The sequence below is a fragment of the Schistocerca americana genome, chromosome 7, assembly GCF_021461395.2.
Source record: "Schistocerca americana isolate TAMUIC-IGC-003095 chromosome 7, iqSchAmer2.1, whole genome shotgun sequence".
NCBI lineage: Eukaryota > Metazoa > Arthropoda > Insecta > Orthoptera > Acrididae > Schistocerca > Schistocerca americana.
The window spans coordinates 503,736,410-503,760,542 of record NC_060125.1 but is presented as its reverse complement, the minus strand read 5'-3'; the positions used below and the strand labels follow the sequence as shown (position 1 = coordinate 503,760,542).

At 43.0% G+C, this 24,133-nt stretch overlaps 1 protein-coding gene across 1 annotated transcript; it reads right to left on the bottom strand.

The window, feature by feature from the left end:
• Positions 1 to 1,641: 1,641 nt before the first annotated feature.
• LOC124622542 (carboxylesterase 5A-like) lies at positions 1,642 to 21,668 on the bottom strand. Its single transcript, XM_047148277.1, has 4 exons — positions 21,490 to 21,668; positions 15,277 to 15,400; positions 4,676 to 4,808; positions 1,642 to 1,816 (listed from the first exon to the last, which is right to left on the bottom strand). Exons 1-4 carry the CDS (start codon positions 21,631 to 21,633, stop codon positions 1,666 to 1,668), a joined length of 552 nt encoding a protein of 183 aa, XP_047004233.1. The 5' UTR covers positions 21,634 to 21,668; the 3' UTR covers positions 1,642 to 1,665.
• Positions 21,669 to 24,133: the final 2,465 nt, after the last annotated feature.

The window sequence follows — 24,133 nt, the reverse complement described above, 5'->3', positions numbered from 1 at the left end:
GAACCACAGGCACATAGACACAGGCAACAGAGCATGCACAATGTCGGCACTAGTACAGTGTATATCCACCTTTCGCAGCAATGCAGGCTGCTATTCTCCCATGGAGACGATCGTAGAGATGCTGGATGTAGTCCTGTGGAACGGCTTCCCATGCCATTTCCACCTGGCGCCTCAGTTGGACCAGCGTTCGTGCTGGACGTGCAGACCGCGTGAGACGACGCTACATCCAGTCCCAAACATGCTCAATGGGGACAGATCCGGAGATCTTGCTGGCCAGGGTAGTTGACTTACACCTTCTAGAGCACGTTGGGTGGCACGGGATACATGCGGACGTGCATTGTCCTGTTGGAACAGCAAGTTCCCTTGCCGGTCTAGGAATGGTAGAACGATGGGTTCGATGACGGTTTGGATGTACCGTGCACTATTCAGTGTCCCCTCGACGATCACCAGTGGTGTACGGCCAGTGTAGGAGATCGCTCCCCACACCATGATGCCGGGTGTTGGCCCTGTGTGCCTCGGTCGTATGCAGCCCTGATTGTGGCGCTCACCTGCACGGCGCCAACACGCATACGACCATCATTGGCACCAAGGCAGAAGCGACTCTCATCGCTGAAGACGACACGTCTCCATTCGTCCCTCCATTCACGCCTGTCGCGACACCACTGGAGGCGGGCTGCACTATGTTGGGGCGTGAGCGGAAGACGGCCTAACGGTGTGCGGGACCGTAGCCCAGCTTCATGGAGACGGTTGCGAATGGTCCTCGCCGATACCCGAGGAGCAACAGTGTCCCTAATTTGCTGGGAAGTGGCGGTGCGGTCCCCTACGGCACTGCGTAGGATCCTACGGTCTTGGCGTGCATCCGTGCGTCGCTGCGGTCCGGTCCCAGGTCGACGGGCACGTGCACCTTCGGCCGACCACTGCCGACAACATCGATGTACTGTGGAGACCTCACGCCCCACGTGTTGAGCAATTCGGCGGTACGTCCACCCGGCCTCCCGCATGCCCACTATACGCCCTCGCTCAAAGTCCGTCAACTGCACATACGGTTCACGTCCACGCTGTCGCGGCATGCTACCAGTGTTAAAGACTGCGATGGAGCTCCGTATGCCACGGCAAACTGGCTGACACTGACGGCGGCGGTTCACAAATGCTGCGCAGCTAGCGCCATTCGACGGCCAACACCGCGGTTCCTGGTGTGTCCGCTGTGCCGTGCGTGTGATCATTGCTTGTACAGCCCTCTCGCAGTGTCCGGAGCAAGTATGGTGGGTCTGACACACCGGTGTCAATGTGTTCTTTTTCCCATTTCCAGGATTGTAGCTTGATAGTTTAGGAAAGAGCCCACGTATCATTGCAAACAATTATTATGGTAAAACTGGGTTAAGAGTGTGATACTTACTGTACGTAAAGGTGACTTGAGACGCAGCTGGATCAAAATTCTGCAATTGTTTTATATTTTACTAAGCGATGTAATTTACATCTCATTTACCTCAGAATTACGAATGCTGAGTGATTGAGCAGCGAACTCTTGAAATTCGACAGAGGAACTGTGGAACGGAAGATGGAATGGAACTGTGTTTTATGTTGCAATGATACAATTTTTTAAGTATTAAACACAAATAACTTTTATTTTACGTCGAGCAAACAATGTGCACCACAGCATGTAACTCATTGTGACGATAGAAGTTCTCTCCAAAAATCCATCCGTTCCTTCAGCATGTCTTGACGTGTCACAAATTCCAGTTCCATATCCAGATAGTTGGTAGCATTCGCCATGAACCTCTCCCACACTGCTGGATTTCCAGATGGTGCTGGATCGCTGGAAGGTAAAATGACAGCCTTTTGATACATTATGGAAACTGAAACTCCTTTTTTAGCGCCTAAAAATAAAATGAAAACGAAAATGCAGTAGTTGCCATAACGGAATGAGAAATGACAACAACATCCACAATCAGAGAAGTTACTGAGATCAAAGCCGAAACGTGATTGTATTGGTACTGTTGCACAAAGTTACGACACAACAACCACCGACGCTGCGAAGAACAAGCGTTATAGGCACACAGGTGGTAACTGGATGCCTGGGAGTTGGAGAGCGCCGGTGTAGTGTGAATGAGAGGAGACGGGTGGGACGTACAACGTTGTCAGATGGCGTCGGGGTGTCATATTCACTGGACGAACAGCACTGGAGGCAGCTGAGAGCTAGGGAGAGGTCACTGGTCGTTAAATACTTTTCTTCTGTTGTTCCTAAATTGTGACAATGCTGTTTGTCCATACGAGTAACCAAAGCTGGCCAAGGGACATTCACCAACGTTTTGTGTTATTTGTCCGAAGACTGAATGTGGTAACATTAACCTACGATCTATAGTTTATAAGCTTGTTACGAGGGCAAGTGTTTGCAAAGAGCGCTGAACTTACACTGCGTACGAATGTTCTGTTTCTTTGATTTGTAGATCTAAATCTAATGGTGGAGTCAGATTAATGTACTTTGTTGATCCCTTATCTCGTTTAGTTGCGTTTTTATATATTAGTATGAAATCAGTCCAATGTTCTGTTTGTAACACGGTGTGCAATGATTCTGTCTGGTGAAATAATGTCTGTCTGAAATAAATAAATAAGTAACAAGCAACAGTGTTTTGATATGCCGAGGTTTCCGTCCAACAAAGATCAATGAATAGAATGTCTGTGAGTGAGGTTGTGTACGTACATAAAACAGCAGTTTTTTAGAAGAACGCACATATCTCAACATACACTTTGGACTGCAGAGGTGTGTGCATATTAGATGACTGACGCTTATTTTCCAATATATGCCTCTGCAATAGAATATAACAGAATTCTGCAAGACGATAACGCTAGATTACACGGGGTTTCGCTAGTACACGATATTTTCAACAACAAATACTTTAGCGCGAGAAATGACCAGCCGGGTCCATCGACCTTTACTCAACAGGGCTTGCTTGGAATGTATCCTAGTAGAGATAGCTCTGAAAAAGCGGTCGGGTTGCAAAAGGTGGAGTTGGAGTTTTTTTATTTTCAGGTACGTTGTTTGTGTTACGCCTTTCGTGAAAAATCCAAGTCTTACAACTTCTCCCCTGTGTGCGTTATCTGCTCTCTTGAAAAAGCGCTAAGAAATGGCACTTTCCTCCTCAGTAACGCGCTTCTAGAGAATTTTAGTTAAAAATATCCACCGTCCGTTTTAATGAGGTTAAATATCCCACAAGTTTGATGCATAACGTGTTGGAAAATTCGGAACAGCTACTGAGATACGAGGCTGTGAAAACCTGAAAAAATGTCATGAAATGACAAAAAGATACGTCAAAGTTCCCACCTTAATAATTTTTTTTAGTTCAGTTTTGAGCACGTTGAATAATAATCAGTGTTTTGGATAATTTAATTTCCCTCAAGATTCATGCCAAGTATTTGTAGTTACTCAGTTACTCCTTATACGTGCTGAGAAATATTGCACTGACAGTTTGAGTGAAAGTGGACTCGAAACTGAAAATACCATCATTAGTCAAAAAGTGTATTCCTGAATGTAAAATCACCAATTTTAAGCCATTATATATGAGTAGAGACATGTAGCTCGTGAGATTCGTGTAATTTCTTGGGAATAGGCATTTTTAGAACTAGTATTCCTGAATGTAGTATCACCGTTAAGCAACTATATATTAAATATATACACGTCTTTCATGAGATTCATATAATTTGTTGGGAACAAGTATTTTTTAAAAAGAAAATCGTTAATTTTAGACTCTTATATATACTTATTTTTTAGTAAAATACAACTTAAAAATGGATATTAAATTTTACTTTGATAATCTATACAAAATTTTAAGTTAAAAATTCATCTTATGTAAATACTTATTCCCAGAAATTACATAAATCTTATGGGCTACATGTATATATTTCATACATAATGTCATAAAGATGATATTATATTCAGAAATACCATTTTTAGCTTAGAAGGGTATTTTCAGTTTCGAGTCCACTTTGACTAAAATTGTTAATGCTAGATTTCTTAGCGAATATGGGACGTAGTTATAGATATTTGGTGTGAATATTGAAGGAAATTAAATCATATACAACTCTTGTTATTATGCGTGGTCCACAAAACTACACTAAAAAAGTTGACATACCTAACGCATAGTGATTTCTTGACATTTTTGCAAATTTTCACATGGTTCTTGTATCATATTCGAAAGCATATGCCACACATGCTGTGCTGATTCTTGAAGAAATCACAATCTGTATTTTTGCAGCAGACAGGCGTAACATTTTTGCAGATTTTAAATACTGTGCTCCCGAAAACACACTCTAACACACAAAAAGAAAACGACGCACCATTCCGCTCTCTAGAATATTATCACACACACAAGAGAGATCAACCGAGACAGCTAGAGATTTAGATTGTAGTTGTTAGCGCAATCACCTGTCATAGCTTGTCTGACGGTCTTTTACAGCAGCTGATCATCTTGCGGCTATAATAACAGCCGACTTTTCGGTTTCAGTAAATATTTTTTGTTTTCCTCATAATCATATTAGGTTTTCGGATACACACTTACCATTCATTCGCATTTATATTACAAATGCGACTAATTAATTTTCATTTCAGGTAATAAATTATTCAAGAACGTATTGTCAGCTGTGATAAAGTAAGCAGAATTCTAAAGAGGCGACTCACCCATATTTAGCGAAATTGATCCATAATCTTGTCAACTGATCTGCTACCTTCCCATCGTTGGAATTAGGGTCCGTGTCTGGTCCAAGTAAGACGCTAGGAAACAGGTATGAAGCTTCTCCTCCATGTTGCATACCTGCAAAATATTTGTACATCAAACGAGATGGCCTTAAATTACCTTATTTGCAAATACATTTTTCGCTAACTGAACCACACCGTGAGGTATATATCGGAGGTATCGTTACTGAAAACTCTGTGAAGTGTTGAACAATTTCTCTAGCCGACGCTGATGGTTACATAGTGTAGTAGAGCCTGAAAATATGTGTTAAATTCGTAGTATAACTCAGATCACATAGCTAGCATGAAAGTGTTCGTAGGCACAATGTCTAGTGCACAGTCGTGCAAGCCTCTTCATCTCTGTAACTACTGGAACCTACTTCCATTTGAACCCACTTACTGTATTTAAGCTGTAGTTTCCCTCTATAATCCCCCCCACATACACACACACTTCCTTCCATTACCAAATTGACGATTCCTTGACGCATCAGGGTGTGTCGTATGAATTGAGCTCTTCTCTTATCGTTGTACTTATAAGTTGTAAGACGGATATTCGATAGTCGAAGCACCTCATGTTGTCATCGGTTACATCCAAAATGAATTATATGAAGGATGAAACTGAAGCCTCTAATTTTAGGTGAGGGAAACCCCTCCGTATGGCCTTTAAGCGGCTACTTTACAAAACAGATATGACCTGCGGGGGAAGAGCCACCGACAGGTCAGTAAAAGACAAGTCACACAATTGCATCCTGAGCCGAACAGTTACGTTTAGTTAGCATAACCAAGACTGATAATCATGCACTGTACGTGTACTGAAAGATTACTCCCACTAATGACTGGTGGCACGCACAAGTAATAACTGATACAGAAAACTGACTAAAGCTAGAAATAAATAGCAACGAAATATTAAATTCTGGGTTATATACCAATGGTGGACGCATATTTACTGTCAGTAGTTTTTAGAGGGGTTTAAAAAGAGTTATAACTGGAAATGACCTGGGTGAAGATAAGCGAAAAATGTGTATTAAAAATACTACAAATATTTCTGTCACCACCTACATCTATAGCCGAAATGGTGGAACGCTTCAGTGGGAGCTTTAAAAACTTAGCGTCTGAAGTCGCGGATCACGCCGTGGATGATATGAGGACATTTCAGTCAACTTTAGGCTGGAAGACGAACGCCTTTGGAGCTGATGATATCGATAAACACTCTAGTGACGCCGGCCGAAGTGGCCGTGCGGTTAAAGGCGCTGCAGTCTGGAACCGCAAGACCGCTACGGTCGCAGGTTCGAATCCTGCCTCGGGCATGGATGTTTGTGATGTCCTTAGGTTAGTTAGGTTTAACTAGTTCTAAGTTCTATGGGACTAATGACCTCAGCAGTTGAGTCCCATAGTGCTCAGAGCCATTTGAACCATTTGAACTCTAGTGACCTTCTACTAAACATCTTTTCCGGAAATTCCCGTCGACATTTTGTTAGGCAACTCACTAGCCCAGGATAAAATACTGCATCTGTTGGCAAAAAATGTTTCCATCCATATCGATTTAGCGGATGTAGAGATGGGAATTAATTACAACGAGGGTGTTATTAAATTGTTGATCATTCATGATAAACGAAAACCTGACAAAGGTAGGTGTACGTTTCTGTTAAACGAAGGGGATGAGTAGATTATTAACGGCAATAGGAGCAAAAGGATTTCTGAAAAAGAAAAATATATTTACTTCTAATATAAATGAATGTGTTTGGTAGTCTTTCTGAAGCTATTTGTCTGGATATGAATGGTGGAAGTTAAGGAATTCTGACAAGACGAGAATAGAAGCTTCACAAATAAAGCTTTATACAAAAATGCTGAAGATTAAGTGGGTTGATCGAACAACAGATGACGAGGTACTGAATCGAATTGGAGAAAACAGAAATTTATGGAACAACTTGACTAAGAGAAGGCCTCAGTTGATAGGACAGATCCTGCTGCGCCAAGAAATCGTCAGTTTGGTAATGGAAGGAACTCTGAGTGTGTGTGTGGTGGCGCGGGGGGGGGGGGGGGGGGGGGGGGAAGGGGGGGAGGGGGGCGGTGGAGGAGGAGGGGTTATACAGGGAGACTATAGTTTAAATTACAAAAAGCGGGCTCAAATGCATGTAGGTTGCAATAGTTACAGAGATGAAGAAGCTTGCACAGAATAGACTTGCATGCAGATCTGCGTGAGACCAATCTTCTGACTACAGACTACAACAACAACTGTTTCAAATGTCGAACAATTTGAATTCAGTTTATAGAGAGGCAATAGACGACCAAAGAATTCTCTGGGAAGCCTTCCTAGGAGATAAAGTAGGGCATTTGCTTGGGGGTTTCTAAGCTAACTGCTTTGAAAATGAAAAGAGCCGTAAGGAAAAAAATGTATGAAATTTTGAAATATGGAATATTTAAGACGGAGTGTCGAGGATTGTTACTGCAGGAGACTTAGAAGAGGTAAATTGCTGAAGGGATTGCTTACTAAATGACATTCAACAGCCTAAACCGCATAAAATATTTCTTTATTTAAGACAAACGGTTTCGACAGACTTTTCTATCATTTTCAGGTCTTAAAACATTTTTGTTGTGCAAACGTGTACATTTTACGCGAAACCTCATTCCAAATTGTCACGTGGATAAAAAATAGCACATTATAACCTTTTTTAACGTGCAGATTCTCATCCACATGGCATTAACGAGAATGATATATCAGCTGGGTTTATTTCCAGATATATTGAGTAAAACGTGTCTGACAGAATGCTGATATTTTTCTGCTCAAGAAGCACTCATGTTTGTCATTATACTTCTATACCCCAACGAATCTTATAATCTGCAGTGGAGCGCACGCTTTCATGAAATTTCAGAATGCAGAGGAGCGTGTGCTGGTCTCATACTTCGTGGCAAATTAAATATTTATTGAGATAAGGGACATGGACGTCGCTTCCTACAAACTCACCCTAGTGATCCCGCAGTCCTATGTGACGATACCGTGTCGATCCATGGCGAACAACACGGTACAACCCTTGTAGCACGTACATCGCTGCGTCATTCGTAAGGTGAACGGGTTACGTGCTGCTGTAGTGTTGGAATGTGAACGCTGACTCTGCTCTACGTACTGCTTTAGACGATGTTGTATTCAAATCCTGAGTATGCCATCGATGCATTTCATGTATAGGAGGGTGAGTGACAGTGCCATAAAAACGGTACAACCCTTGTAGCACGTACATCGCTGCGTCATTCGTAAGGTGAACGGGTTACGTGCTGGTGTAGTGTTGGAATGTGAACGCTGGCTCTGCTCTACGTACTGTTTTAGACGATATTGTATTCAAATCCTGAGTATGCCATCGATGCATTTCATGTATAGGAGGGTGAGTGACAGTGCCATAAACACGGTACAACCCTTGTAGCACGTACATCGCTGCGTCATTCGTAAGGTGAACGGGTTACGTGCTGCTGTAGTGTTGGAATGTGATCGCTGACTCTGCTCTACGGCCTGTTTTAGACGATGTTGTATTCAAATCCTGAGTATGCCATCGATGCATTTCATGTATAGGAGGGTGAGTGACAGTGCCATAAACACGGTACAACCCTTGTAGCACGTACATCGCTGCGTCATTCGTAAGGTGAACGGGTTACGTGCTGCTGTAGTGTTGGAATGTGAACGCTGACTCTGCTCTACGTACTGTTTTAGACGATGTTGTATTCAAATCCTGAGTATGCCATCGATGCATTTCATGTATAGGAGGGTGAGTGACAGTGCCATAAACCACTTCAGTTGCATCACGAACGATATCCATATCGCCGGTGCCCTGACAGGAAGACGTTTCAAGAAGTCCACTACCGCTTATGTGAGGGACAGACGGTTCTTGCGCAGAAGGTTGCCTGTTGTATTAGAAGACCTTTCACTACAACTCCGGCAACTGATGAACTTCGTGCATGATGGCGACACTGCCCGTTTTAGTGTTATCGTCCGCCAACACTCGACTCGCCACCATGCTAACGTGGGATAGGTAGAGGTGGACCAACTGTTTGGCCCCGACTCTCACGTGATTTAAACCTGTTGGAATTTTTCTTATGGGGCCATTTGGAAGCGTTGCTGTATGCTACACGTGTGGAGAATGAAGCATCACTTCTTGTAAGAACTCAGGCGGGAAGTCAAAGAATGTGTACAACCCGTGGAGTTTCTGAACGTGTTCGTGTCTCCCTATGGCGGCGAACAGAAGCCTGGCTGAGGGCGGGCATTTCGAACACACCTTGTAAGGCAGTGAACTGGTTGCACCATTGTGAAAATAAACTGGAGTTCCTCATACATTAAGTAATCGACTTTCCTGTTTCATATCTCAGTAAATTTCCATTCCTGGACCCCTGTTCATCTTTCTCTATCTTCTGCATGTGCTGAACCTTGTCGTGAAATATTTGAAAAACCCTTTAGAATGCATCCGTATACTGAATATTCTGGACCACAGCGGCGGTCACCGGTGGATTCGCGATTTCACTTATTAATCTGCCTGCTGCTCAAGCCCTTATTTTCCTTTTCTGTTGTCGTGGGTGTGTGAGAGAGAAAACGCTGAAACACGCTCTGCCACTGAAATCACAGTTCACGTACCTCTTCGGTAAGACACACTGACGGAAAATTTTACATCATGAACACCATTACAGAACGGTACCAGCATTTCAGTGGCTGTGTAGTGTGTCCATTATTTCCAGTACAGAAAAAGGTCATTCCTGCAGATTAAGAATCGTTAGTATATTATGGCTATCGAATGTACCTATTGTTTATGGAACTTTGCAGGTGGAGATCGGATGAAAGCATGCCCAGACAGCGTGCGCATTTACCTTTTCACCATCTTTTGCACTTTGAGATCGGTCGAGTCACTGGCATGAGGGAGATGGGAGCATTCCGACAGACCGCACAGACAGAAAACTGACTGCAGAATGGGTGGTGACGAGACGGGTTCAGGATAACAATGTTCCGACAGTAATAGGTGCGGATCCTTTCAGAAGGAGTACACCACGAGAGGATCGTGGGATTGTTCGACTGGCTCTGGAAAATAGACCGATATCAGAGGTGAAATCCGGGCAGAGGTTACAGCCACTAACCGTCTATAACGGTGTACTGGAAGCTGGACTGACATCTCGAATTACCCTGCAACGTATACCGCAGATGCCGTGCCACAGACAACAGAGACTTGCGTTGTGTACAAACAAACTCAACTGGGGCACTGAATGCATTCTTTGTTGTTTAGCGACAAGTTTTGTCACTGTCTGAGGTGCTCAGATCGACGTCAAGGTGTCCCTAGTCGAACCGATGAAGAGTCACAGGTAACAGAAACTGTGATTATTATTATCGAGACCCATACCTCAGCATCTCCTGCAATCATCATGCTGAGAGCCACTGGAAATTACAAAAAGCGTGATATGATAGTCGTTAAAGAGATGCTGAGTACTCGCCAGTATGTGGCAAGAATGGTACATCTCGTTTGCATATCCTTAATGATAAGATACCATCTTGCGTATCCTAGGATAATGTAAGAAAAAGATATTGCCGAGAACCCGAGAAAATTCTGGCCCTATGTGCAGTCGATAAGCAGGTCGAAGGTTTCTGTCCAGTCACTCGGAGACCAGCCTGGTATAACAGTAGAAGACAGCAAAAGGATAGCGGAAGTTAAATTCCGCGTTCAAGATTCGTTTGACCGTCGCACAGACTCTAGGATGGCTGACATAGTAATGCGCATCCCTGGCGTAGAGAAACAGCTGAAAGAGTTGAAAACAAATAAGTCGCCAGGTGCGGATGGAAATCCAGTTCGGTTTTACGAAGCTTAGTCTACGGCATTTGCCCCTCACTTAACTTGCACTCATCGCGAATCTCTCGCCTAATCGATCGGTAAAAAGCGAATGTAACTGCTTTTTATAAGAAAAGAACGGACCCGCAAATTACAGATCAATGTCCTTAACGTCCGTTGTTGCAGAGTTCGTGAACATATTCTGAGCTCGAATATGATAAATTTGCTTGATGACGAAAAGTTTCTGTCCGCGGATCAGCACGGTTCTAGATAGCATCGCTCGTGCGAAATTCTGCTTGCTTTATTCTCCCATGACATACTGCGAATTATGGATGAAGAGCAACTGGCAGATTCCACATTCCTAAGTTTCCGAAAAGTGTTTGACACGGCGCCCCATTGGCGATTGTTAAGGAAGGGATGATGCTTGGTTTGTGGGGCGCTTAACTGCGCGTTCATCAGCTCCCGATTATTAAGGAAAAATTCAAATGGCTCCAAGCACTATGGGACTTAACATCTGAGGTCATCAGTCCTCTAGACTGAGAACTTCTGAAACCTAACTAACTTAAGGACATCACACACATCCATGCCGGAGGCAGGATTCGAACCTGCGACCGTAGCAGCAGTGCGGTTCCGGACTAAAGTGCCTAGAACCGCTCAGCCACAGCGCTATGAAGGAAGGTACAAGTGTAAGGAATAGGTTCCCAGGCGTATAAATGACTCGAAGAGAAGTAACAATACTCAGTATGTTGTCCTCGCCGGCGAGCGTTCATCCGAGGCAAGGCTCAGTATTGCCCAAGGAAAGTGTGAAGGACCGCTATTCTAGACACATAAATAATCTGCGATCGTTTGCTGGTAATGCTGTGGTGTACGAGGAGGTGTCATTGGGTGACTGTAGGAGGATACAGGAAGACTTAGAATTTCTAGTTGCTGTGATGTATGGCACCTAGCTCCAAATGAAGAAAAATGGAAGTTAATGCAGATGAGTCGGGAAAGCAAATCAGTAAGTTCTAATACAGCATTACTAGTGTGACACCGAACAGTCACCTCGATTAAATATTTAGGCGAAACGTTGCAGAGCTATGTGGAATGGAACGAGCACGTAAGGATTTTAGTACAGAAGCTGAATGATCGACTTCGTTTTATTGGGAGAATTTTAGGAACCTGCATCGATATGTAAAGGAGACCGCATATAAAACACTAGTGCAAAGCTTTCTTGAGTACTGTTAGAATGTTTGGGATCCCCACCAGGTCGAATTAAAGGAAGACATCGAAGCAATTCAGAGGCGGACTGCTAGATTTGTTACCAGTTCGCGCTAGTGTTATGATGGTGCATGAAGGACTAAAACAGAAGTCGCTGGAGGGTAGGTGACGTTCTCTTCGACGAACATTATTGACAAATGTAATACTACATGCTTCTCCGAAGGATCGTTGCATGGTACTTCTCAGAAACACAGACACTGTAATATCGTATTCATCCGCCGAAGCCGGTGGGAGTGGCCGTGCGGTTCTAGGCGCTGCAGTCTGGAACCGAGTGACCGCTACGGTCGCAGGTTCGAATCCTGCTCGGGAATGGATGTGTGTGATGTCCTTAGGTTAGTTAGGTTTAATTAGTTCTAAGTTCTAGGCGACTGATGACCTCAGAAGTTAAGTCGCATAGTGCTCAGAGCCATTTTTCATCCGCCGATACCAGGCTAGCGACTTCCGATTAAATGCGCCCCTTGTACGGGAATTACAGTCAGTGAACGAGTGCAGGTTAATGACATATGGGTGACGACATACTGAAGTTTCGATCTAGCTCGGATGCCTGCACGGACAGCCGAAATTTTTAAAGCGACCGCTCACGACAAGCGGAACATCCGGGTTCGAGTCCTGGTCCAGCATAAATTTTCAGTATCGTCATTCCGTTCTACTGTTTGAGGTTTCCCGCACTCACGGCTGCTAATAGAGTTCGGTTGGGGACGGGCGAGCAGCCAGGTCCGCGCAGAGCGCATACACGCAGGGACCACTGGCGGCACGCATGCACTGCCGGATGGAAGGGCTGTAGTCGCGAGGGGTTCAACCTCGTTGTCAACCAGACCCACGAAGTTTAAGTTGAGTGGACCTTAATTCAAGTAGTGAAACCTCCATCATTGTGAGATCTCGCCATTTGCTTGCGTGTAGCTGCTCGCAGCAATGTCGCCGAGGCGAAGAGCAGCGATTTTTTTTTATTTTTTATTCATTTATTTTTTTTTCCTCCTACTCTGGTGGTAGTGGTTCCTTTCTGCTTCCAGATGCTCTAAACAACACCGGAGTCTGAAACACACTGCTGACCGCCGGTTCCGGCTTGGGTGTGTTATTCCATCATTGAATTGGTCATCAGAAGTTAGATAGATTCGGCAAATGATTAATGGTGATGGGTTTAAACTGCCACTAGTCTGAGTTACCATCTCGTGAAGTGAATGCAACTCTTGGCTGCCTGTCTCGTCGCTTGCGAAGTTTTGAGGGACTTTCCCAGGTAGATCCTTGGAGCAACGCCCCCCCCCCCCCCCCCTCTCGTTGGTTTGGTCAGATTTGATGATTTTTTTAAATTTTAATAACTATAATTTCAAGTTTGAAGATGTATAACTGGTTCTAAAAGACTGCTATTCAGGCCTTCATCCATGAAACATTTTTTTAAATTATTACTATTCGAGCCTTCAGCCCAGAAATAGTTGAATTTGTTGTCATTTAGGCCTTCAGCCATGAGTGTTTCTTGTCGTAAAATTTTAATTAGACAATTGTATTCTAGCAGTGAGACTTTGATGATTGTTCTTTTAAAAATATTTTAAAAACTGTAATTGCAAGTAGAAGAAGTTAACTGGTTCTTAAAAGATTGCTATTGAGGCCTTCAGCCGTGAAACAGTTTTTAAATTATTACTATTGGGCCCTTCAGCGGAGAAATAGTTTCAATTTGTTGTCATTAAGACCTTCAGCCGTGGAACACTTTTTAATTTATTGTCACCTTCTATTGCTTGTTGTTTCCAAATAAAGTGCACGTGATTGAAAAATAAACTAACCAACAGCAGTTTATTACGGCCCCGACCACAATCGTAACCCAATCCTGCCTTCCTTGGTTCCAGGTCTCGACTGCTAGCAGAACGTTTAGAGAACCGGCATTTGAAGCTGACTGCAGAACGATTCTACTGACGCAAACGTACATTTCGCCTAAGGAACACGAAGATAAGAGACATTACGGCTCGCGCGGAGCCATGTAGACGGTCGTTTTTCCCTCGCTCTGTTTGCGAGTGGAACGGGGAAGGAAATGATTTGTAGTGGTACAGGGTACCCTCCGCCACGCACGATACGGCGGCTTGCGGAGTATGTAGATGTAGGTGTAGAAAATCTCATTTTATGTTCCACACCCCAAACACATTGAGGAATACCCGGCTCGTTGACTGAGATGCACCATCCTCTGATTTGTCACCCATATAGAATGCCTGGGATGCGATGGGAAGACATATTCTGTGATGCCAGCCTCCAGCCAGAAATCCTTATGGACCGAATCAGCATGTATTTAAGGCATTGCAAAAAAGGTGTTTCGTACCTGTGGGGATCACACCTCGTACTGAAGGTGGCGATAGACGTCACTGCCGAATACCTGTTACATTATGAAATCTCCACAAAATCTGATAAGTACTGGACTGGAGTTTCAAGACATAACACTTTCCGTTTCTGTCAGTGTATCACAAGGATCACACTTAAAGTAGTAAAGGAGTTTTGCTATTTGGGGAGCAAAATAACTGATGATGGTCGAAGTAGAGAGGATACAAAATGTAGACTGGCAATGGCAAGGAAAGCGTTTCTGAAGAAGAGAAATTTGTTGACATCGAGTATTGATTCAAGTGTTAGGCAGTCGTTTCTGAAAGTATTTGTATGGAGTGTAGCCATGTATGGAAGTGAAACGTGGACGATAAATTATTTGGACAAGAAGAGAATACAAGCTTTCGAAATGTGGTGCTACAGAAGAATGCTGAAGATTAGATGGGTAGATCACATAACTAATGAGGAGGTATTGAATAGAATTGGGGAGAAGAAGAGTTTGTGGCACAACTTAACAAGAAGAAGGGACCGGTTGGTAGGCCATGTTCTGAGGCATCAGGGGATCACCATTAGTATTGGAGGGCAGCGTGGAGGGTAAAAATCGTAGAGGGAGACCAAGAGATGAATACACTAAGCAGATTCAGAAGGATGTAGGCTGCAGTAGGTACTGGGAGATGAAGAAGCTTGCACAGGATAGAGTAGCATGGAGAGCTGTACCAAACCAGTCTCAGGACTGAAGACCACAACAACATCACAAGGAATATAGGACGATAAAAAAATTAATGCACTGATGTCGTCATGCCATCCCTCATCCAGATACAAGAAAAAAGTTAATGTAGAAAAAACTGCCTGGCAGATATGCAGGTTCTATCGTCCTATCTTCTTGTTTGGAAGATTCAAATAAGCAAAACTGACAAAAATATATCGAATAATACTTCACACTACAAGAAATGACCTAGACAAATATTCGGGTAGCAGTATGTACAAACAGTATTCTTCAGACATATGTTTCACATCAAATGTGGTGAAACCAAGAGTGTATAGAAGAATGGGCGCTATTAGATAAAAGCTGTCTGGAAGCACTTCGACATTTTAAATAATTTTATGCAGATACAAACATTACATTTAACATTATCACCACGCTTATCAGAAACATTTATTCTTATATAAAAGCAATAGCTGATGGTGAGCGCTTACCATATTCCGTGGAGCCGGTGCCATTGTAGTCGAAGTAGTAGAAAAAAACAGGTATAGTACTGGAGTTCACCACTGCTCTAGCGAAGGAATCCGCTGCATTAATGAAGTACACGTCGGAAAACAACTGAAAATAAAGAGCTACTCTTTGTAAACACATAGACGCATCAACACATAGGAAGCTCTACTTCAGATCATTTCACTAAATTATGGTACAGTCGACAGTAACGAACGTAAAAATTGCTCGCTAGAACATTAATAAGACTGACATTTCTTAAATTTCATATTTTAATTACTACATATATATCATCATGATCAATATAAATTTCGCTATTATTATCTTCATATATTGTCCATGTACTACACAAACTGTGTTGTTGAAACGTTGAGAATGTCTGGTTAGATGTAAGAGACAGTCTGAAGGCCACTGTCTTGCAGGTGAAATCAATGCAAAAGTCAATAAAAAAATTAAAATATCTAAACTTCGTGCCAGAAAAGTGACTATTTAATTTAATTTTAGGATTAAAAGAAGAAGATAAGGAAAATATTAAATTGAAGTCTTCAATGTATAATATTCTTCACGCTAAGTTTCATAAAAGCCTGGAAAATCATTTACACATTTTCATTAAGCTTGTTATGTATTTACGGAATTTTGGATCATAAAATTTCTGCATGCCCTAGAATGTTCATTTTGTAAGTCATCTGTTACAGATGCAGAATCTTAAAATCATTTTCATTGTTCTCAATAGTGTGTCTAGTCTGCTCTTCAGCTGATATTGCGTCCTTTTCGGCAGTCACCAGCATCTACCCGACTATGGATGGGAAATCCAGCATGCATGATGTTGGAGGGAACTTTTGAAACATTTGAAAACAAGGACTACACTCGGTAGTTTTCGTTGTGTGCTAGGGCAGCGAGAAAATTTCTTATCCTTCAGAAGAGCCGGCAATGATATAAATAGAGTTTTAGTTTCATTACTCTGATACATTTGCAACAATGTAAGTTCAGTATCAACGTCATATGAGTAATAGGTTTTTTCCCTGTGTAGCATTAAATCAGCATTGTGTGTGTATGTATTTGTGTGTGTGGGCGCGTTTCGTTCATCTGAATATCTTCATATACCGTGCCGTTATAGAATTCTCTGTCTTGAAAAGCTTACGCCCAGTACATGTTCATCCGAGTTTCAGTTTACTAAACTTTGACAACGGCTAAGGAGTCTGCTGAATAAATTGAAATGTCCCCTTAGAAAAATTATTGAATTACTGTGCTGATAGATCTCTTACATTATTTGATTTTCAAACAGCTGGGCAGAACTGAACGTACTCAGACATTTCGCTCTTTAACTATTCTCATCAACACTAAACTGACACACAATATTTTTGGCACAACGCAATCTGACTTTCAGTAATACCTACAAAAGAATGGCCCTGACTAACATTAACATATACGTTTCACAAATCACTTACCTCACAAAAATCTTCGTTACTCGAAATACTGCAATACGGCGAGCGTCACTACTGCCAGCTAAATAAAAGACTCAAACTACTGAAGGCACTAACTACTGATAGGCATAGTTAGCAAGTGAAAGATTTTGATAGAGAACAAACAATGTATTTACCTTAATAGTGTTCAAAAGTCATAATATATACATCAGTCCTTGATATCAAATATTTCAAATTTACTGTTTCTGATGGACACACGTCCAGATCATCCGCTCTCAAAAATCCGCCTTTTCACTTCCCCACATCCACCACTGCTGGCGGCTCACAGCACAGCCAGTGATTTTCATACAGAGCGCTACGTGGCGTTACCAATAAGAAAACCTAAACAGCCTACTTACAAAATTACAACAGTTAAACGTAGAGCAGGTGAATGCAGGTTTGGCCGAACTACTCCGGAAGACGTTCGACGAGAAAGACGTCCAAGCCACCGACGAAAACATCGACAAAAGTGCAGAATACAGTATCGGACGATCAACAACTACTTGTATGTATGGTGTGTGACACAAGAAGCGTTCAGAAAGAAGGGTACGACACATTTTGTATGATGAATGAACGATGAGAAGGAGAGACAGGTGTGGTATTGGATGAATGTTGATGAGAATCAAGTGCGGATAATTTCTCCTCATAGTTTATAATACTAAAAAAAGTAACCTAAATTATTTTGTGTGACTATTCGCTTCTCTGGGTGAGACGAGAGCCCACCAGTTTACCATAGGAAGGAAACACCAATAAAATTTATTTATAATGTTGGGAACCCTGCAAAATAAAGGAGAAATGGATTTCTTCTGCCGGGATTGGATTGCATAGTGTTCCACTTGTCACAGGATGTTTAAAGGGTAAAAGATTAACTGGCACAGGTTTTCTGGAAATGCTAGGTAAAAAATACGTGAAAAGAATGCTAGGTAAAAAATACGTGAAAAGAGCCTGCAGTCCAAAAGAAATAACTTCATCGTTCTCAGGTCAATGAATGGATGAGCAGTTCTGTATCGGTTTACCACATCACGTTGTGATCTCGCTCGTTTCATGCCACACTCACCACCTGACCACGATGAGGGACGAAATCATCGTAAGATTGACATTTTAACGGCATTTGGAGCTGCACTTTAACCAAGAACTTGCTATCCCAGGAATCCGTAACGGAATGGTTTGAGTTCAATGAAAAATCGAACGATATGGCACAGTGAGCGCGTCATTGGACATGCATTTAGTAGAAGGGAGCAGTCTTGAGATTCTCGCCCGTAGAGCAACATACAAAAGGTGAATTTCGGGAGGGTTCCTTTGTAAAGGACACGATCAATTTCATTCCCAATCCACGTTAAATCCTACCTTGTGCTCCATCTCCGATGATCTCTTCGACACCACGTTTAATTCTAATTGTCATCTCCTCCAGGTTATAGAGCCTGCAGATGAATATTTTGTAGACATTCTACAACAACACTACGAAAAAGAAACTTGCTTACTGGAAAATCATTGAAGAAACTGAACTGATTTAAAATGGAACGACTAAGGAAATTAAATGCATTTTCGACGTATAAAACGTAGTCTTATTCTGTCAAGCCGAGACATTGTCTCCTAAGCTCTTTAATTTGTTTCCGTAACTGGTAACAGTTAATATATTGGCACCTTCCGTACCTCCAACAACACTCACAATCTTTAAATACCCGTTATTAATAATTGATGTTGGATAAGACCCCAATAGCACCCCCACTTGAGGGTGTGAATGGAGGAAAGTAGTGACATGCAAACACAGTTCTTTAAAGCCTCGAATAATTTAAACCAGATGTGTTAAAAATATTACTCACTATACGGAAATTATCCCAAAATTAGGGGTGGGATGGCCTAAAACGCAAAAAGTGTAAGCAAGCTGTATTGGTTTCGAATGCGTAGTATTCGGAGTTTATGGTCTGGTCGATGAAAGTCCTAATGACATTTTACCCCTAGGGATGAGGTGGCAGTAAGATTGGTTGACACGCACAGTTTAACCCTGGCGTGCTTGGAAGAATGTCAGTTAAACTTGGTACGAATGCGAGTCATCTGGGGAACATACTGGAGCGGGTGTGGGAAGGGGCGTGGGGAGAAGGGGGCAATAACGTCCGCTAGAGGTTGAGGATGGGTAGGGCAAAAGGGTAACTTGTTAAAATTAGTGGCAACCCCCGATATTAGTGTCGTATATACAGGGTCTTACAAAAAGGTACGGCCAAACTTTCAGGAAACATTCTTCACACACAAAGAAAGAAAATATGTTATGTGGACATGTGTCCGGAAACGCTTACTTTCCATGTTAGAGCTCATTTTATTACTTCTCTTCAAATCACATTAATCATGGAATGGAAACACAGAGCATCAGAACGTACCAGCGTGACTGCAGACACTTTGTTACAGGAAATGTTCAAAATGTCCTCCGTTAGCGACGATACATGCATCTACCCTCCGTGGCATGGAATCCCTGATGCACTGATGCACCCCTGGAGAATGGCGTATTGTATCACATCCGTCCACAATACGAGTACGAAGAGTCTCTACATTTGGTACCGGGGTTGCGTAGACAAGAGCTTTCAAATGCCCCCATAAATGAAAGTCAAGAGGGTTGAGGTCAGGAGAGCTTGGAGGCCATGGAATTGGTCCGCCTCTACCAATCCATCGGTCACTGAATCTGTTGTTGAGAAGCGTACGACCACTTCGACTGAAATGTGCAGGAGCTCCATTGCGCATGAACCACATGTTGTGTCGTACTTGTAAAGGCACATGTTCTAGCAGCACAAGTAGAGTATCCCGTATGAAATCATGATAACGTGCTCCTTTGAGCGTAGGTGGAAGAACATGGGGCCCAATCAAGATATCACCAACAATGCCAGCCCAAACGTTCACAGAAAATCTGTGTTGATGACGTGATTGCACAATTGCGTGTAGATTCTCATCAGCCCACACATGTTGGTTGTGAAAATTTACAATTTGATCACGTTGGAATGAAGCCCTATCCGTAAAGAGAACATTTGCACTGAAATGAGGATTGACACATTTTTGGATGAACCGTTCGCAGAAGTGTACCCGTGGAGGCCAATCAGCTGCTGATAGTACCTGCATACGCTGTACATGGTACGGAATCAACTGGTTCTCCCGTAGCACTCTCCATACAGTGACGTAGTCAACGTTACCTTGTACAGCAACAACTTCTCTGACGCTGACATTAGGGTTATCGTCAACTGCACGAAGAATTGCCTCGTCCATTGCAGGTGTCCTCGTCGTTCTAGGTCTTCCCCAGTCGCGAATCATAGGCTGGAATGTTCCGTGCTACCTAAGTCGCCGATCAATTGCTTCGAACGTCTTCCTGTCGGGACACCTTCGTTCTGGAAATCTGTCTCGATACAAACGTACCGCGCCACGGCTATTGCCCCGTGCTAATCCATACATCAAATGGGCATCTGCCAACTCCGCATTTGTAAACATTGCACTGACTGCAAAACCACATCGTGATGAACACTAACCTTTTGATGCTACGTACTGATGTGCTTGATGCTAGTACTGTAGAGCAATGAGTCGCATGTCAACACAAGCATCGAAGTCAACATTATCTTCCTTCAATTGTGCCAACTGGCGGTGAATCGAGGAAGTACAGTACATACTGACGAAACTAAAATGAGCTCTAACATGGAAATTAAGCGTTTCCGGACACATGTCCACATAACATCTTTTCTTTATTTGTGTGTGAGGAATGTTTGCTGAAAGTTTGGCCGTATCTTTTTGTAACAGCTTGTATAGTTCAAGGTTGACTGATAACAGTTCCATTGGGTCTAGAATTAACGTGACATAAAAATGGTCGACAACGACTACTGTTAGTGTCGAATTCACTGTATTCGAGGTTACTACGCTGAATGGTAATAGTACTGATTCCAAAATTTATCTATAGGGAGGGGTGTAGGAGTGGGATGGGACGGGGTAACATCTGAAGTATGAGTGTGGAATATGTGTCATAATTTTAACCATTTTTGGTACACGTAAGAGTACTACAGCTTTCTATAGAAGAAGTAGCTGTGCAGAAGATTTTAGTGAGAAGGAGAGAAGGCAACGTTTAACGTTCCGTCGATGACGAGGTCATTAAAGAACAAGCTGGGATAAGGATAACTGGGAAAGGAAATCGGCTGTATCCTTTTCAACAGAACTAAACTGGCATTTGCCTTAATCGGAAAATCTACATCTTGACTGCAGGACGAGGATTTGAGCAGGTGTCACCCCGAATACGAGTCCAGTACCTTACATTTTAGGCACAGTCATTATACTTCTGTGTGGAGACTTCGAATGGTGAGAATTGCTCATTTATAACATTTCACATCGAAGACCACCGAATGGAGGTAGAAAATATTTGTATTTTGGCAGTACAAAACGCCCTAACTACAACCGAGTTAAAGAGAGAGTCGAAAAGATGACCTTGCACTTCGTATCCTCCATGCCCCCTACTCCACTGCCCCACCTCTCACTGCAGCAGATTTATTTAACACTAAAGAAGAATGCTAAACTCTTATGTTTTCACAATTTGTGTCAAAATTGTGTCACGAAGGGTCCTTTGGTCTTCCAAGCCCGTCTCTGAGGGCTCTGCTCTTCTAACTGAGCGAACATAGTGTGCCTTTAAAATTATCTCGGATCCTCCAGTTTTCATAAATTGCAAGGTATCGAAACTACAGCCAACTCAGCACAATGCTGCAAATACCCTACACTTACATCAATAACGGACTGCATCTGCTCCATAGAGAAGCCCTCGTCCCCAAAGTAGAACTGCTCCAGCTGTTCCGCCGCGCGAGTCCGCTGTTCCTCCGTGGGCAGCGGCAGCTGAGGACCGATCATTGCCGTGAAGTTCTCCTTCATGTCGGCGACTCCCGCCTCCGTCAGCAGTTTGGAGTCTGCAATAAAAATGTAGGCTTCCAATAACAGTCAGCTTTGCTGTGAATGATGGCGCTGATGTGGGTGCGTCACGAAATGTCCGCTATCAGAGGGGCGAGGGGCACGATAAGAGGAAAGCGCCTTGTGCGCATGCGCATCGTGAGTAGCCAAGTCCCAGCGGTAAACATTGTCAGCGTGGGCAATACTGAGAGAGAGGCTAGTTTCGCTCGAAACGTGTACTTGCCCGGTACATTTGTCGACCGCTGTGGAATTTCGTAGTCGTGTCGAGTTTTACAGAAGTAAGGTGTGCGAGAGGACTCCAGAAAATCGCGACATGTGCGGAAATAAGCTGCAAAATATTTATGACAAACAAGAATATAAATATCATCGCCGCCTTTATTTTTAGGGTCCTGCCTCACATTCGGAAATTTCTATGTATTTTTTTTTTTTTTTTTGCCAAATATTTGTGACAAGCAAGTCTACAAATGTCACTGCTACTCACTTCACTTGAAGTAATTTGATATTTCGCCTTGTAATTAGAATCAAATCACAAATTGAGCGAAAGTACCCTTGGCAGAGCGCTGTAATATACAGGGTGGTCCATTGGTAGTGACTGGGCCAAATATCTCACGAAATAAGCATCAAACGAAAAAACTACAAAGAACGAAACTCGTCTAGCTGGAAGGGGGAAACGAGGTGGCGCTATGGCTGGCCTGCTAGATGGCGCTGCCATAGGTCAAACGGATATCAACTGCGTTTCTTTAAATAGGAACCCCCATTTTTATTACATATTTGTGTAGTACTTAAAGAAATATGAATGTTCTAGTTGGACCACTTTTTTCGCTTTGTGATAGATGGTGCTGTAATAGTCACGTGGTATCACGTAACATTCCGCCAGTGCGGACGGTATTTGCTTCGTGATACATTACCCGTGTTAAAATGGACCGTTTACCAATTGCGGAGAAGGTCGATATCGTGTTGATGTAGGCTATTGTGATCAACGGGCGTGTTCTACGTATGCTGCTCGGTATCCTGGACTACATCATCCAAGTGTCTGGACCGTTCGCCGGATAGTTACGTTATTCAAGGAAACAGGAAGTGTTCAGCCACATGTGAAACGTCAACCGCGACCTGCAACAAATGATGATGCCCAAGTAGGTTGTTGTAGCTGGTGTCGCGGCTAATAGGGACGAATGTCGTGTACAGTTCTGCCATTGGGCACAAGAGAAATTACGGGACGATGAGAGATTTTTTGCACGCGTTCTATTTAGGGACGAAGCGTCATTCACCAACAGCGTTAACGTAAACCGACATAATATGCACTATGGGGCAATGGGAAATCCACGGTGGCTGCGACAAGTGGAACATCAGCGACCTTGCCGGGTTAATGTATGGTGCGACATTATGGGAGGAAGGATAATTGGCCCCCATTTTATCGATGGCAATCTAAATGGTGCAATGTATGCTGATTCCCTACGTAATGTTCTACCGATGTTACTACAAGATGTTTCACTGCATGACAGAATGGCGATGTACTTCCAACATGATGGATGTATGGCACATAGCTCGCGTCGGTTGAAGCGGTATTGAACAGCATATTTCATGACAGGTGGATTGGTCGTCGAAGCACCGTACCATGGCCCGCATGTTTACCGGATCTGACGTCACCGGATTTCTTTCTGTGGGGAAAGTTGAGGAATATTTGCTATCGTGATCCACCGGCAACGCCTGACAACGTGCGTCAGCGCATTGTCAATGCACGTGCGAACATTACGGAAGGCGAACTACTCGCTGTTGAGAGGAATGTCGTTACACGTATTGCCAAATGCATTGAGGTTGACGGACATCATTTTGAGCATTCATTGCATTACTGGGGTATTTACACATAATCACGCTGTAACAGCATGCGTTCTCAGAAATGATGAGTTCACAAATGTACATGTATCACATTGGAACAACCGAAATAAAATGTTCAAACGTACCTACGTTCTGTATTTTAATTTAAAAGACCTACCTGTTACCAACTGTTCGTCTAAAATTGTGAGCCATATGTTTGTGACTATTATAGCGCCATCTATCACAAAGCGAAAAAAGTGGTCGAACTAAAACATTCATATTTCTTTAAGTACTACACGAATATGTAATAAAAATGGGGGTTCCTATTTAAAAAAAAAAACACAGTTGATATCCGTTTGGTCTATGGCAGAGCCATCTAGCGGGCCAACCGTAGCGCCATCTGGTTTCCCCCTTCAGGCTAGACAAGTTTCGTTCTTTGAAGTTTTTTCGTTTGACGCTTATTTCGTGAGATATTTTGCCCGGTCACGATCAATGGACCACCCTGTATAAATAACCTCAAATGTTGCAGAACGTACTATTACATTAATAAGAAACTATTTTTTGAGAACATTTCTGGTGGGGAACAGCGGTCTGGCAAAGAGTAGTTTAAAAATGGAAAGTACTGAAAAACAGGAGTTGACAGATTTTC